At 42.3% G+C, this 14419-nt stretch overlaps 1 protein-coding gene across 1 annotated transcript in view; it reads left to right on the top strand.

The window, feature by feature from the left end:
- Window positions 1–10366, top strand: part of VOPP1 (VOPP1 WW domain binding protein) — a 61489-nt gene extending 51123 nt beyond the window's left edge. The window contains exons 3-5 of the mRNA XM_058832269.1: window positions 5413–5490; window positions 7521–7657; window positions 9903–10366. Of these exons, the coding sequence (XP_058688252.1) occupies window positions 5413–5490; window positions 7521–7657; window positions 9903–10084 (397 nt within the window). The 3' untranslated portion in view covers window positions 10085–10366. The remainder of the gene's footprint in view (window positions 1–5412; window positions 5491–7520; window positions 7658–9902) is intronic.
- Window positions 10367–14419: the final 4053 nt, after the last annotated feature.

Genomic DNA, 14419 nt, shown 5'->3' with positions numbered 1-14419 from the left:
AGCACTGATTTTACTCTCAAATACAGATGTGCACTGAGGTCACAGCTCCATTCATCTATGAAGCAGCTGTATTTATTATAATAACCCCCTCTGTTCATGCTTATCAGACCTGTACTTTACAAGGCACTGTTATTGCATATGCTGAGAGATCATTTTTGCTGTTTATAAGAAGATAAATGCTTTTGGGTGCTCAGAACCTGTAACTTCAGGTGATTGGTGGAATCATGTCTGCTGAAAATTAGGCCAAGGAGACACAAACCACCCTAAGACCGAGGCCAGAATGCAGATGTTCCCTACAACTCTGCTCCACCAGCCAAAGACCTTGCCTGTCTTACTGCTCCTCAAGCACTTGCGTGCATTCCAGTGGAGGGTTGTAGTCTTTGTGTTGCAGCATCTTTCTGGAGAGAGATTAAACTACTTTGGAACTCAAAAACAGTTACTTAGGTGGGACTCCTGCGTGCAGGGTTGGACTCTGTTTCAATTTCCACATTCTGTGGGTACCTGTAGCAAAACAGATTCCTTGGGATAACCCCTCCACTGTGTGGTGATCTTCCCTACATCTGCAGCCAATAGTCTGTGTCTTTCCTTAGACAGCAGTACAGGCAGTGGGTTTGCTTTGAAGACTGCTTTTTATGGAGGGATGGAAATGCACTCACAGAATGCCTGAAATGAATAAAAGTTTAAGTAAACTTGGTAGAAAAATAACTCTTTCTCAATTACATAGTACACCTTCACTAGATCTTCCCCATTTTTCATCTGTCAGGTCTAAGTCTTGTGGCAATGTACCTCAGGGACATCACTCCTCATTGACAGCACAGCTATGACTCGGAGCTTCGTCAGAATTCTGCTAGTCACTTTGTGGTGATTGCCTGCTTTTTCTTTTTGTTTCAAGGTTTATTTGTTTTTTCTCTGTTCAGCATCATTGCATCCTGGCAGCTGAGTTGCAAGAAGATTGGATTATTTTTTAAACTTCTTTTGTCCTGGAACAAGTCTATGCGTATGCACACTTCAGCTGTCTGCTGTCATCTGTTCCATGGGAGCAGACCTGAACCTTCTGACTTTGAGGGCTCAGCATTGAATCTGCCTGGAGATGACCCAGCCTCAGCAGTTCACCCCTTATAGTTCTCATGAGGACTACTGGTCTTTTGCCTGTCCCAATATCAGGGCCACATCTGGCACTTTCTTAGCTCCATCTAATGCTACTACCAACCCCCCAAAATGTTTCCTTTGTGCTTAGTTTTGGTCTACTGGTGTATTTTCATTTACACAGTCCCCTGACTGCCTTTAGTTTTCTTGCCCCTTGCCCCCCACTCCAAAACTGCTAGTGCTTCTTGTGTTCAGTGAATCCCAGTTTATATCATAGAATTTACAGATATGTGCAGCAATCATTTAATTTATGACTGGTATGCAATGTTTCTTTGGAGTTCATGTCAGGCTTGTCTTCAGAACAAGATGAAGTTAGAGATGATACATCTGGTTGTTGATGTGAGGTTGTGGTTTTATTTCACCCGCTCATCCTCTGTCTCTGTGTATACAGTAGGGTTGCTGCCACTACATGCGGATTAACAATTTATGTTTTGTTTCACTCTTCCAAAATTACTAATCAAACATTTTAAATGTTAAATCGGATTTTGGCCCCTATGATGCAAAACATCTAGAGCAAAACCCTAAGGGTGCTACAGCTTCCATTTCAAAGATGCGGTGGTGGTAGGGAATGCAGCCCTTTGCTGCAGCAGCTCTACTAGGAAGGAATTCGTTGAACTGTGTAGATGCAGGTATAGTTGGAGAAGAGCTGTTGGACCATTTCATTAAGCAGCTGTTATCCACAGAACTCAGGCAAGTAAAAAGCTGGATTGTAAGGTTTGGGTCATACCACATACCTTTATGTGAAATTCTAGGCTTTGCTTATCCATAAAGGAAGGAAGTTCAGTACCATGATTTAAATGTGAATCCAGAGAAAAACCTTGTCCCTGTGACCTGACACACTGTGTAACTTCGATCTGTGATATAGCAGTTTCTTGGTGTGCCAGCAGTTCAAGACATAGGACATGCCCATGCAGTCCTTTCATTCCACTGAATTATGAATGAAGAGATGTACCTTCTAAATCATAAATCCCATTGCAGACAGTTTTGAAAGAGAGACTGAATTCTTGGTGAAGTTGCAGATTAGCAAAGTAACTAATTATGTCTTGTTCTGTGTCATAGGCTAACTTTTGATCAATTAAAAGAACATTGCCCTAGGGAAATGCAGTTCTTGGGATCACCACTGATCTGTGAAAGAGGGAAATTGACTTTATGAGTCTTCTGGAGATGGGTTCAATCCAGTTCTGATTGATAGTAAGGCTCATTCTGCTTCAGCTGGCATTGTGCCTTGTAAAGCAAAGCCAAAGCATGAGTTCAATTTAAAGAAAATGCATATCAATTCAATAAATATATGTGCATGTACTTAATTATGGGGTGTTTTTTAATGAACCAGGGTCTTAATTCTGCTGTGATTTGCCGTCAGGCAGTGAGAGATAGCACATCAAAGACTTATTATACTTAAGCTTGCATGTTAGTACTTTAATAAGCTGATTTTGTTGTTGACATTTGCCAGCTAAGAAATACAGCATTTGTAAGTAAGTTAATTATCATGTAATTTGGATCAATATTATCAGGAGTTTTCTTGTTTTTCCATGGTACATTGAATCGAGAAAAAGAGATCAGCAGAGCTTTTGCTGTAGCCCGATGGCAGTATCAGCAAATGGAATGCTCACTCCTCCAGTCCTTTTTGGTGCTGCTATCAAGTGGTGGGGAGTACAAACAGCAGGTTGGCATCATCCTTGATTCCAGCCTTGATTCCAGGCTCCTACGTATGGGTACATTTGTCCATTCTCACAGGCACACAGAATAAAGCACCTGTTTGGTTTTATGAGTAAAAAGTGACAAAGTTACCAGTGTTATGTCTCAAAGGGTTGAGGTACTGGTTTACTTTCACAGATACACCAGCAAATGCAGTGCTCAGCCTGGTATGAGCTGGCTCAGAAAGCCTACAAACTGCCAGGAATTGGAGCCACCAGAGACTCCTCCATCATTGTTTTCAACCATTTGAAAGTTCAGTCACCTGACACTTCTCTTTGATGGCCTGTTTGTTTGTCAGTCAGTGGTCTCAGGAGCTTCATAAATATTCAGCAGTGTAGCCTTTCTGCCTTCCAGCTGGTGCTTTAGCCTTCTTTTGCAGGAATAAAAGCTAAACCATTGAGACTTCAAAAATGGTGCTGACTCGTAACCTGAATAACATAAAGATAAAAAATAGATTGAGATACTATATTCCTCTACAGATGCTCCTTTAATTTTGGTGGTTTAAATGACCATAAATATATATTTTAAAATAGCAATTTCCCATCTTTTCTGGTTCTGGAGAAAACAGGTGCAAAATAAGCAAAGCAAGGGTGGGCATGAGGGAGGTGTGTGTGCAGTCTCTGTGATGTCTCTGTTTAAGTTTTATTTCAGGTGAAGCTCTTGGGGCTCTGGGAAATGGTGCCTCCACTCCCCATCCTGTGTGTGTTCAGATGTAGGTGGACTGACATCTGGACTGACAGAGTCAGTGTGTGGAGGCAGAGATAAAGATTGCTCACGTTCCTAAAAGCCTTCTTTTTATTCCTGTCCTAATGGACTCAAGAAGGGCTTCTAGATTTATGGTCTCTTTCTTCCCTGCTCTTCTGGCCCAACAAAATCTTTTCTGTGCAGCATCAGCCAAGGGGCAACTACCCATCACCATGGATGAAGTGCTTCAACCAAAGCTCGTTGAAGAGCAAAAGGGTACCACGAGCACTGGTGTAACAGAAGGCAGCAGCTTCCAGCCATTTTTTAAGGAGCCTGAATCTGTCCTTGATTTCAGCATGTCTTGAAAGCTCCTGTAGGGTTGAACCACTGTGGAAACATGGAGGAGGAATACTTAATTTCCTGGTCCCAAGGGGACTGAAATGTTGACTTGCTGAGTCTTGTTGATAGCTATGTGAGGTTTGGTAGCTTAGAATATGAGTAGTTGTCAGGGTCTTGGGAAGCTTTAAAGAAGAAAAATTGCAGATAGGTCACTTTCAGGTTCAGTGACAGAAAAGTGGGTGTTTTCTGTTTTGGCATGAACAACTTCCTTAACCTGAGTCTCAAACTGCGTGCCTGAATCTGTTAATGAACCTTGTCATGATGATCATGTCAGATCCTCCAGCTTGCCTGAATAAATCCTACTTGTCATCAGAAGAGCATGTAACTGTTCTCACTTGCAAAACAAGTGATTATGTATCCATAGATCATCCTCCTCTGGCCCTAGTTAGAGGCTGAAGCCAATGTGACAATGTATTTTCTGGGTGAAGCCTTGTTAATTGAGCATGTAAATGTGTAATTGTCTGTACAATTATTCAATTGACATGGTTTTAGTTTGCATACAAATATGGGAGTACAGTCATGCAGCTGAGCAAACTGTCCAAGATCAGATACTTAAATAAATATGCGCATTCTGCACACAGATGTGAACACCCTTAAAAAGATCAATCCAGTTGCAGTCACTTCCTTTTTCTTTTTGTACGTGGATATGCTAATCTGCTTATTTTCAGCCAAGTCTGTAACATACCATGGATTCTAAACTTGGTCCTTTTCTCTACTAAGTAAGTTTCATTGGTGTGGGAATAGTTACCATAGGAATTGTTCAGAGGTTTCCCTTAATGTATGTGCTTGCTTTTTGTGAAGTGGTGCCTCATGCTCACAATGATTGGTGCTGTAATACCTTTAAAAATGTGCACATGAAATATTAATTTGAAGTGTGGGGGTGTTCTAGACGAAAGCCTGCTTTAATAATGGGGTGTTCTAGAGGAAAGCCTGCTTTAATAATGGAAGTTGTTGGCAGTTGCAGTCCAATGCAACTTCTGAGAAGAAGAAAAGGTCATAATATTTTCAAGTAATGGTACGATTGGAATTTTCTCTGCACTCAGTGGTTTCTCTGCTTGGAAGCTGCTGATTTCAAAGAAAGGGTGATCTGGCAGTTTTGTTCCAGCAGTTCTTGTTTGTTCCAGTGAATAAAACTCCAAACATCTGTTGGGGGTCTGCAGTGTTCATTTACTGTGAAAGAAAACACAGTGATACAGCTTTTCTTTAAAACCTGTCCTTTTTTATAGAGAATTGAACACCATATTTGGTCTTTCTGAGGTGGTTTGAGGTCAAGTATGTAGGAAGATAGTTTCAATAACAAGGAAAAAGTTCCTGAATGGGGATAGAGCTGTGCCATGTATATGACTGACAGCTTTATCCAGCCAAGGGTAGTCTGTTCTCAAAATAATGCTTTGATTGGGGGTGTGAATGGTGTCAGGGTTGGGGATGCCATTATAATCTGAGTGACAACCACTCCTCTAACACCCCTGTCTCTTTATTTCTCCACAGATGTCGCTCCTATGAGGATTGCTGTGGCTCGAGATGCTGTGTAAGGGCTCTCTCTATCCAGCGACTGTGGTATTTTTGGTAGGTCCAGGGCATTTGGGAATTCTGTGTTTGTCCTCGTCTTGTTAGCTGGACTTAAATCAGGATATTGCCAGCCCTAGTGTTTTAAAGTACAGCAGGTGCAAGAATGTAGGAAGGTATATGTGTGCATGGAAATGCATGAATTTTGTTTTTTGGTTAAAATTCTCCTGATGTAGTAAGAAAACACTGAAAAAGGAGGTTAATCGTGTCAGGCTGACCCTTCCTGCTTCTGCATCCTGCTGCTTTGTACAAGCAGCGGTTCCACTTTTATCCAGAATTGTTGAATTCCTTATGCCTGTCCCAGCTACTACCAAGCAACAACATTCTTCCTGTTTTTTTGGGCACTCAGTTTTAAAAGTGGATTGTAAAAGCAGGATTTGTGCTTTTAGGCAGGGTTTAATACATTCTTGTTGCCAGCTGAATTGAGGCTTCAATTAAAAAAGAAGTACATTTATGACTATGAGGATTTCACTGGAGATGACAGCAGAGGAAAAGAAGGCAGAAAGATTGAGCTTGTGAAACCAGCAGCTCAGTAATCTGGATAAAGCTTAAACTAATCACTGTTATATGCATAATGAAAAAATAAGGTAAATTCCTTTTGGAGTGGAATTTAAGAAAGCACCTGTATAAAACCTTCTCATTACAGTCAAGAGAAAGCAAAGACCCTCCTAGAAAACCTGACCTCAGGCATTTTAATGTGGAATTTGAAAACTGATTTTAAAAAAAAGCCTTCAAAACTGAAACAAATAAACAGTGAAAAACAGAAGCCTGATGTATACTATAATACAGAGATTTCCCAAAGCTGACTGTGGGATTTCAGTGTACAATCCTTACTGATATAAGTGAAGAGCTCTCTATCTCAATCCCTGGGGTGACGTAGTAAATCTCTGTTTTTCTGTTGAGAAAAAAAATCCTTTGCAGGAACACTGCCAAAGGGGAATGTATTAATATTGGTTCAGGGAAAAGGAACCTCCGTCTGCTCTCATTTCTGATGTAGAAACAAGAACAGAGTTTAAGCCTTTGCATGAAATAACTCATGCTGCCATGCTGTGCCTCACTCTTCCTCTGAGCCACCCGGGAATTCTCCAGAGGACATAAGCATGGTGTGTATGCTTGCTTCTGGCCAGCTTCCTTGCCTTCCAAAAAAGCACAGTTGTCATTATCTTCCAGTAAGAGGCCGTGAAACAAGACAGCAATTACAGGCAGAAGAGCCATTCCTATTTACAAGAGCTTGCATGAGTCACTGGAGTGTCTGATGACTGATGAAGGAAACACAGTGAAAGGTGCTGTCCGAAGAACAGAATCTGATGTGCCCTTGCTGCATGTTCCTGTTTCCGCTGCACCAGGACAAGGAGATAATGAGGACAGTTTAGTTAGGTTGGAAAAGATGCTGAGAGGAGGTGAATGGTAGCTAAATTATGTCTTTTTTATGGAGAATGTAATATCCCATGTAGGAAGCACAAAGCAAGGTTTGTCACCATCAGTAGTGAATGCTTCAGTCTTCCAGTTTGAGCTTAAATGCCAGCTACCATATTTCCCATGGGAGATAAAATTAAAATGTTGAGTTAATCTGAGAATATCTAAGATTCTTCTTCTAATGCCAAGAATAGTATTCCTCTCTGTACTCCACAAACATACTGAGCAGCCTAGATGCTTTAAGCCTGGGGCTTGCATCCCAGGTGTGCGGTTTGAAATTGTGGCCTGGAATTTCAGTTTAGCATCCCAGTGGGGTGCTAAAGAAAGCGTGGCCAAGGTCAGATGGGAACCTGAACTTTTGAAAAGTTCAAGTGTGCTCTGCTTCTGGGTTACATGCCAGAGAACATTGAGTATAGTATTAATCACTGAAGATGTCCCTAATATATCCATAAGTGCTTGATGAGTGCTATCCCAAATGGTAGACCTTCTTTCAAGAGGCAACCTATTTAAGAAACCCTGCTAAAAGTTGTAGGCTGATGTGTTCTCAGTGAACAGTCTAGATTTAAGTGCTCCCTGAATGTGCAGGTTTTGACCTCCCTCTTCTTTTTGCCTAGGTTCCTTTTGATGATGGGGGTTTTGTTCTGTTGTGGAGCTGGTTTTTTTATCCGAAGGCGGATGTACCCTCCTCCATTAGTAGAAGAACCTACTTTTAACGTGTCTTACACCCGACAACCAGTCAACACTGCATCAGGTCAGAGACTGCTCATGCAAGTTTCACTGGTTTCTTACTTTGGCCAAGGCACTAAAAAAGTGTGGGTTTTGAGCTTTTGTTTCATTGGTTTTTGGAAACTGTGTGATTTGTACAAGGGATTGCACTGCACTAAATCATGCAGCACCTCCTGCAGTAAGTGATGTCTTCAGCCTTTCCAACAGCATAATTCAGCTGCAGTGTACAGAAAGTGGTTTTGAAACACATGGGATGATAGAATTTTCAGTTCTGTTTTAGTTCCTAATACCTTTACAGGTGTGTGTCCATGCATTGAAGGAGGCTAGCAAGCTCTCCCTTTGCAGAGCAGACAAAATGATAGGTGTCCAAATTCAACAGTCACAGGAAGAAAGAGTTTTAAATATAACTGATAACATGGCAGAGGTGAAGGAAAGCCTAGCATTTTCTTCCACAATCTGGCCATCCTGCAAGTATTTTTGATTTGCCTTCAATGTTCCTCTCTGTGGCAAAGTGGTCTTTTTGCCCTTGTTAATCTGATTGCTGTCTCTGGTGAGTAATAACTGTGAGCATCAGGAGGACCTACCTAGCGAGGGCTCCTCTGGCAAAATCACTTTCTAAGTTTGTAATTTCTTCCCCTCTGGTAGCTAGTTCCAGATGGGAACTCTCCTAGGCCTAAATAGTTAAAAAGATGATACAGATACAAACTGACACTTTACTCACCTCCCTTGTTTAAATCCTAGGGGTTTTTTAAGGGCTCCCATTCTGCATCTGTTTTTCTCCTTGACTGAACAGAGAGTATTTTTCAGCTGAGGGGGAGCCAATCCAACTAGACTAATATTTTTTAAACCTGAAAATAGCTTTATGTGAACAGGGAATGTCTTTGGCTGGATTGATAAACACCATATTTAAATATAGAGCACAGTTTTACTTGTTCGTGGTGCTTCATGGAACATAAATCGTGGGGAAATATAAAATAAGCACAAGCTCTTTGATGACCTGATTATGGCACTTACTTCCAGACTGTTACCACTGTTACTTAAAATTTAAGCTCTGGGCTCTAAGCTAACCCCACCATTTATTTTATTTTTTAGTTTTAGTTTTTCTGCTATTCTAGAAATGCTTAACAGTGAAAGCAATGAGAATTAGTAGTCAAGCAAGTTCAGATTTTCCATTAGTTACTCTTCTAGGTTTGGTACCAGTAGCCAATTCACTATTGAGGTGGAGCCCTCAAAATGTGGCTCATTGCCTGTCTTGCTCCTTCCCTGCAGAGATAGCAGCAGCATCTTTTGCCATTCCAGCAGCATCTGCTGGGAGTGCTCTTCTGGGAGCCTGACTGGGAGAATGGAAGGGGAAGATCCCTTAGAAATCGTGTCGTTATTGGAAATGCAGACTGGCACCAAAAGAAGAAAACCTTTTGCTCAGCCATGACTTTTTTCCCAGTCCATCTTTATTTAAACAGACAGAGAGAAAGAGGAAAAAACTAACATCGTGAGATAGTCTGTGACTTCAGTTACATTAAGTCATCTTCCACCACCCACTGTGATATCTGACGAGGGTTACACACCAGCTTTGTTCTTATGACAGCAATCTCTGCTACTCCTTGTGTCATAGCCAAGGAATTTTGTGTTTGGCCATACATTTCCTTTCCTTATCCCTGCAGGCTCCAATGTCATTTCCTAAATTGAATCTATGCAAAGCAGTCTTGTCCCATTGTGTTAGCCAGAAGTAAATGACTATAGCTTGGGTCTTAGCTTCATGCAGGTTCACCTCTAAACTGTATCGTGCCTAGGAGGGAAATTATCCATCTGAGCTTCACTCTTGCTGATCGGCAGATCCAGGTCGCCACAAAACAATCTCTGAAGTCCTTTTGTAAGACTTGACGTCTGAGTCAGGGCCACAGTACAGACTCCTTTCTCCATCTGGGATCCTACACCTCTCCTCTCTGCAGACAGAAAACCTTTCCTGTCAGAGCAACTGGACAGGGCTTACTGTTTTCCCTTTCAAACAGTTGCTCGGGGCAGTGGTACCCTTTGTTTCACTAAGTGATTTCCATTGGATGCAAAACTAAAACTTTCTGGTAGCACCTGAAGAGGTGAATGCAGTCCTGCCAGCCTGTTTATTTTCTGGAAGGGAGAAAAATACTCCTGTCTTTGCTCTGAGGAATGCTTTGAAAAACCTTGTCCGAGTACACAGAGAATAGGACCTGAGAGAGCACAACCTGATGCTTCTGCTGTTGCTGATACCTTTTCTCTCTTTTTCTTTCTTTCAGGGTCACAACAACCTGGAGTGCCGTATTACACAGATCCAGGTGGACCTGTGATGAATCCCATGGCTATGGCTTTTCACGTCCAGCCCAATTCCCCACAAGGAAACCCGGTTTACCCACCCCCACCTTCCTATTGCAACACACCACCTCCCCCCTATGAGCAGGTGGTGAAATCCTCCACGTGAGGACTCTGCCTCTCTGACCTGACTGTGTGAGAAGAAGGTGCAATTGCAAAATGACCAAGATGGAGGGCACCTGCCCTTTTGAACACTTGCTAGTTCTCCAAGTCCTCTCTCCTCCCCTTCCCCACACCTTTCCTCATTAAAGTTACTTGCAAAGGGGTGATTTTTAAATTTTTTTTCTTTTTCCTTTTTTTTTTTAGTAGAAGTGGATTTTTTCTTTGTCTTCAGAATGAGAGAAGTTGTCTTTGTAATGCTTTTAATGGAAACCTATATTTAAAACCTGTATGTCTTTCTCTTTATTTATTGTTCGTTTCAATCAAGGTTTTAATTGTGTTGTGGCAGGTTACTGATAGCAGTTTTTGCAACCCGAGTGGTGTGCAGCCTCCTAAGACCCCACAGCAGAAATGCCCTCAGCTAAGGGAGATGACAGAGAAAGAGGATAAAGGGAGAAGCAGCAGAGTAATGATTTTACCAAAAATTGTCACTACCATCTTTTGCTTTTATGAATTTCTTTTACAACTTAGTTCTGATGTATAACAGAAAGATGCTCTGACAAAAGTCACTGTGACTAGGGTACCAGTATTGGCTGACTCATGGCAGGGGCTCTGCCAAGTGCCCTAGAAAAGAGGGACTTATTACTTTAAATGATGCATCCAAAATTAAGGACTGAGACTTGAGTTTCCTGTCCAGCCTCTGGGCTTTGCCTCTGTGATCGGTATCTTGGCTCCCCTTGTTTTACCAGCACTGAGATTGTATGAAACAGACAATGACCTGGATGTTGGCACAAGAGGAGGGTATTACAACCTCAGAGCTACTTGTGCCTCTTGACACAACACTTGGAAACACTGAAATACTAAGTTTTTTTTCCCTAAATTGGAAAATATTTGCAGTAAGAAGGGATGGGAGCATAGATACAAGTTTACTCCCTTTCGCCTTGATGGTAGTTTTGTCCCTGAGAAATATTATTTTTCATTACAATCTTACTGCTGCCACAAAGAGTACCAAGTAAGGCTGTCATCTTAGGCGACAGATCTGTAAATCTGCTCTCCTCTTTAGGTCAGAAAAGGAGTAAGTTTTTTGGACAGGTTCTTCAAAGCATTCTTTGACCTGATGCACAGATGGTTTGGCTTTCAATATCTCTTATTTCAATATCTCATGCATTTTGTTGTGAGTACTCATGGCCAACCCTCTGAGTGACCACAAACAAACATATTCAAATAAACATAGAGTCCCTTTGCCTGTTAGGGCTCTCACACCCATCCATGTCGAGCAAAAAACTGAAGTTGCTCTGAAACATGAGTTTGTACTAATAAGACCTTCTCCCTTCGTGCATATTCAGTCATACCACTGAGCAGTGACAAAAAGATGCCATTGCCTCCTGCTGCTGAAGGACCTGTAAAAATAACAGCTGAGGGTTAGGAGTCCCATGTGGTTTTTCAGGTACCAGGTGAATGCTCCTGTGTGATGCCAGCCAGGGCACAGAAGTCTTGCTGAGGTGGTTTGAAATAACCTGAAGTTGCACAGGGAGCCAAAGATTTATTGTGCTGTTGTTCTGGCTACTGGCTTCTGAGTACTTGTTTCTAGGTGTCAAGCTGGATTTGCAAAACATTCCTTTTGCTGTGAATATGAGTGTCTCACAGAAAAACTTGTAAGGGCCACTGTTTCTGGTGATGGAGTCAGTAGCCATCTGGAGGAGAGCTAGCACTGGAGAAGTTCATTCCTGCATACCTGACTTGGGTGAAATTGTAACCAAGGCTTTCCCTTACTGTGCATCATAATAAGGAACAAAGCGAAGTCCTGTGTGTGTAGTCTTAGGCTTGAGGGACACTTCAGATAACAAAAAAGTACATTTTATAGATGAATATGACATCCGCCTGCATGTCACAACTGTATATATTTTCTAAATTAGCTTGCACTTGAAGTGTAAAAGCGGTATATGTCACTGAGTATGGTTGTGTTTACAGAACATAATTTTTTAAAAACAATTCCAACCTTTTTCTGTCAATAGTAATGGCAACAGACCTCATGTTAATAGATAGATGTTGTTAAGTCCTTTTATATTATGAAATGTATCTATGACAACTGGCATTGTCCTGGACACATTGAATAGAAGCCTTTGTTCAGAGAAATTCAACTTCAGGTGAACTTTTCCTGAAGTCTGGCTCATTTATTTCCTAGTGTTGATGGATGACACTACCTCATACAACACAGGGAATTCTCTGCTAGCAAACTTGCTTGGTCTTTCCTTGAAAACACAACACCTGTGTGGGCATCCATATGCTTTAACTGCAAATTGTTTACACGCCTTTCCTCTAGTTACCTCACCAATTCCAGCAGGATTTACTTGGCAGTAGTGATGCCCTAGGAGCTGCCAGCTGCTGCAGCTTTGCTAATGTGAACTTCCCCATGGGGGCTTGGTGCTTTACCTGCTGGGATTCTCTGGGTGCAGCTACTGCATCCTCTCTCAAACACAAGAGAGATTTTGGTGCCCCGTTGATGAGGCAGGGTGGTGTTTTGACTGCAAAATAAGGTTGGTTGTCATGGCTGGGAGCCCTTGGGGATGTGTGGGGCACTCCCCTGCCCCTTCCCAGAGACAATGGACCAGTGTGCAGCTGACTCCCAGCTGGCCTTTGAGATATCATCTACCTCAGGAAGGTGATTTTTGCTGCTTTATGAGAAGAGGCACCATCAGGGACTCTTGGTTCACCTTGCTCTGGTGGGCCCTGTGTTTCATCACTGAGAAGTGATAATGTAGTAACAACTTTTTAAGGTTTGTGGGTGCTTTTCGCGTTGTTTTTTTCCCTTTGGAGCCTCTGTGACAGCTTACACTGCTGTAACAACCAACAGCTAGGACTCTACTTTTCCAAAGACGTATTCACACCATGTGAAGAAGCAAAGAAGGTATTCTTTCTTCCCTGCTTTAAAGAACACAACTCCAAAACCTCAGAAAGTTTAGCTTCATATACATATATCCAAAACATCACTTTTTGGCACACAGGTCAGCCAAGAAACCATAACACTTTTTCAGATAGCCTATCTTCTTTTTCTGATCTAACATTGCTAATTGAGTAGGTGAGCCAGGATGCCTTTGTAGGCCATGTGGCTGTGGGAGACCTCCCCTCGGATGATGCCCTGTCACCAGGAGCTGAGCTGCCTTACAGTTTGTACTATTTGGCAGGGAAACAACTACAGAGACACCATGCAGGGCAAAATCCAGCATGAGACAGCTTTTACAAAGCAACTGCTAGATAATAAGGCAATTAAAGATGAGAGGTGCAACTGGCAGCCACTGTTCCAAGCTGCCATGTGCTGCAAGGTGAAAGGGACAGCAGAGAAAGGCAGAGGGAACAGTGACAAGTTAAGCAGCCCTGCCTTCTTGCACAAATCTGTTATTTTAGCTTTACACAGTGAGAGAAGTCACAAGGATGGATGTCTCTTTACCTGTCCCACTCTGCTTCTCTCCTGCTGCCTAACTCTATCTTACCTAATAGCTACAAGCCACAATCCACTTGGTAGATGTCAAGGAGAAGCAGTGGTTTAAGGTCAGGTCCCTGTGCACAAATCACACTGGCCCTGACTGTGAATTGACATGAAAAGTGAACAGTTCACTAGGAAAGGCTGCTGCTGGGCAGGGCTCAGGCAGAACAATGGTGGCTAGCTGAGATGACACACAGCACACATACTTCTTCCCATGCATCTCTCATGGGCTGTTTAGATGTTAGAGATCTGCTGTGCTAGAGAAGCCCCCGTGCAGTTACCCACCTACACCTGAATTTGTACAAACTGTCTGCAGACCAGAACTGATCCTCTCCATCCAAAAAAAGAGGCAGTTTCTCTCAGTGGCCAAGATGGCCATGAGTGGCACAAGGGGCTTTGTGAAACAGAAATACTAACCCTTGCCTGCAACATACCTGATGTTTCCTTCTGTTAAAGCCTACCTAGAGGAACATTTCCAACTTCCTCAAAGCAGGGAAACAGCTGTTCTTCAGCTGGACAGAGATTTCATACATGTGTTTTTAAAACCAGTTCACCCTGAGTCTGGCTTTAGCTGCAAACTCTTCAACAGGATCTGTGTGGCCACAAAGGAAAGCAGAGATTTGCACTAAGCAATGTACACTAAAAATCACTTGGAAGCAGCAGCAGGGAAAGCACCTGCAATGCTAGGAAATGGGAAGGTCACAAAAAACCAATCTGCCCTCTTTCTGACATGTGTTTCATCCTGCAGGACTATGAGACAGGGAAGTAGCTCAGCAGTCAGATCAGTGGGACAGCTATCACCACAGTGCTGGAGGGAAGGAAGGAGAACCACAATGAAGAAAAAAATCAGACTGACACAAA

The sequence above is a fragment of the Poecile atricapillus genome, chromosome 2, assembly GCF_030490865.1.
Source record: "Poecile atricapillus isolate bPoeAtr1 chromosome 2, bPoeAtr1.hap1, whole genome shotgun sequence".
In the NCBI taxonomy this organism is placed as follows: Eukaryota; Metazoa; Chordata; class Aves; order Passeriformes; family Paridae; genus Poecile; species Poecile atricapillus.
This window is presented reverse-complemented; position numbering and strand designations above follow the sequence as displayed.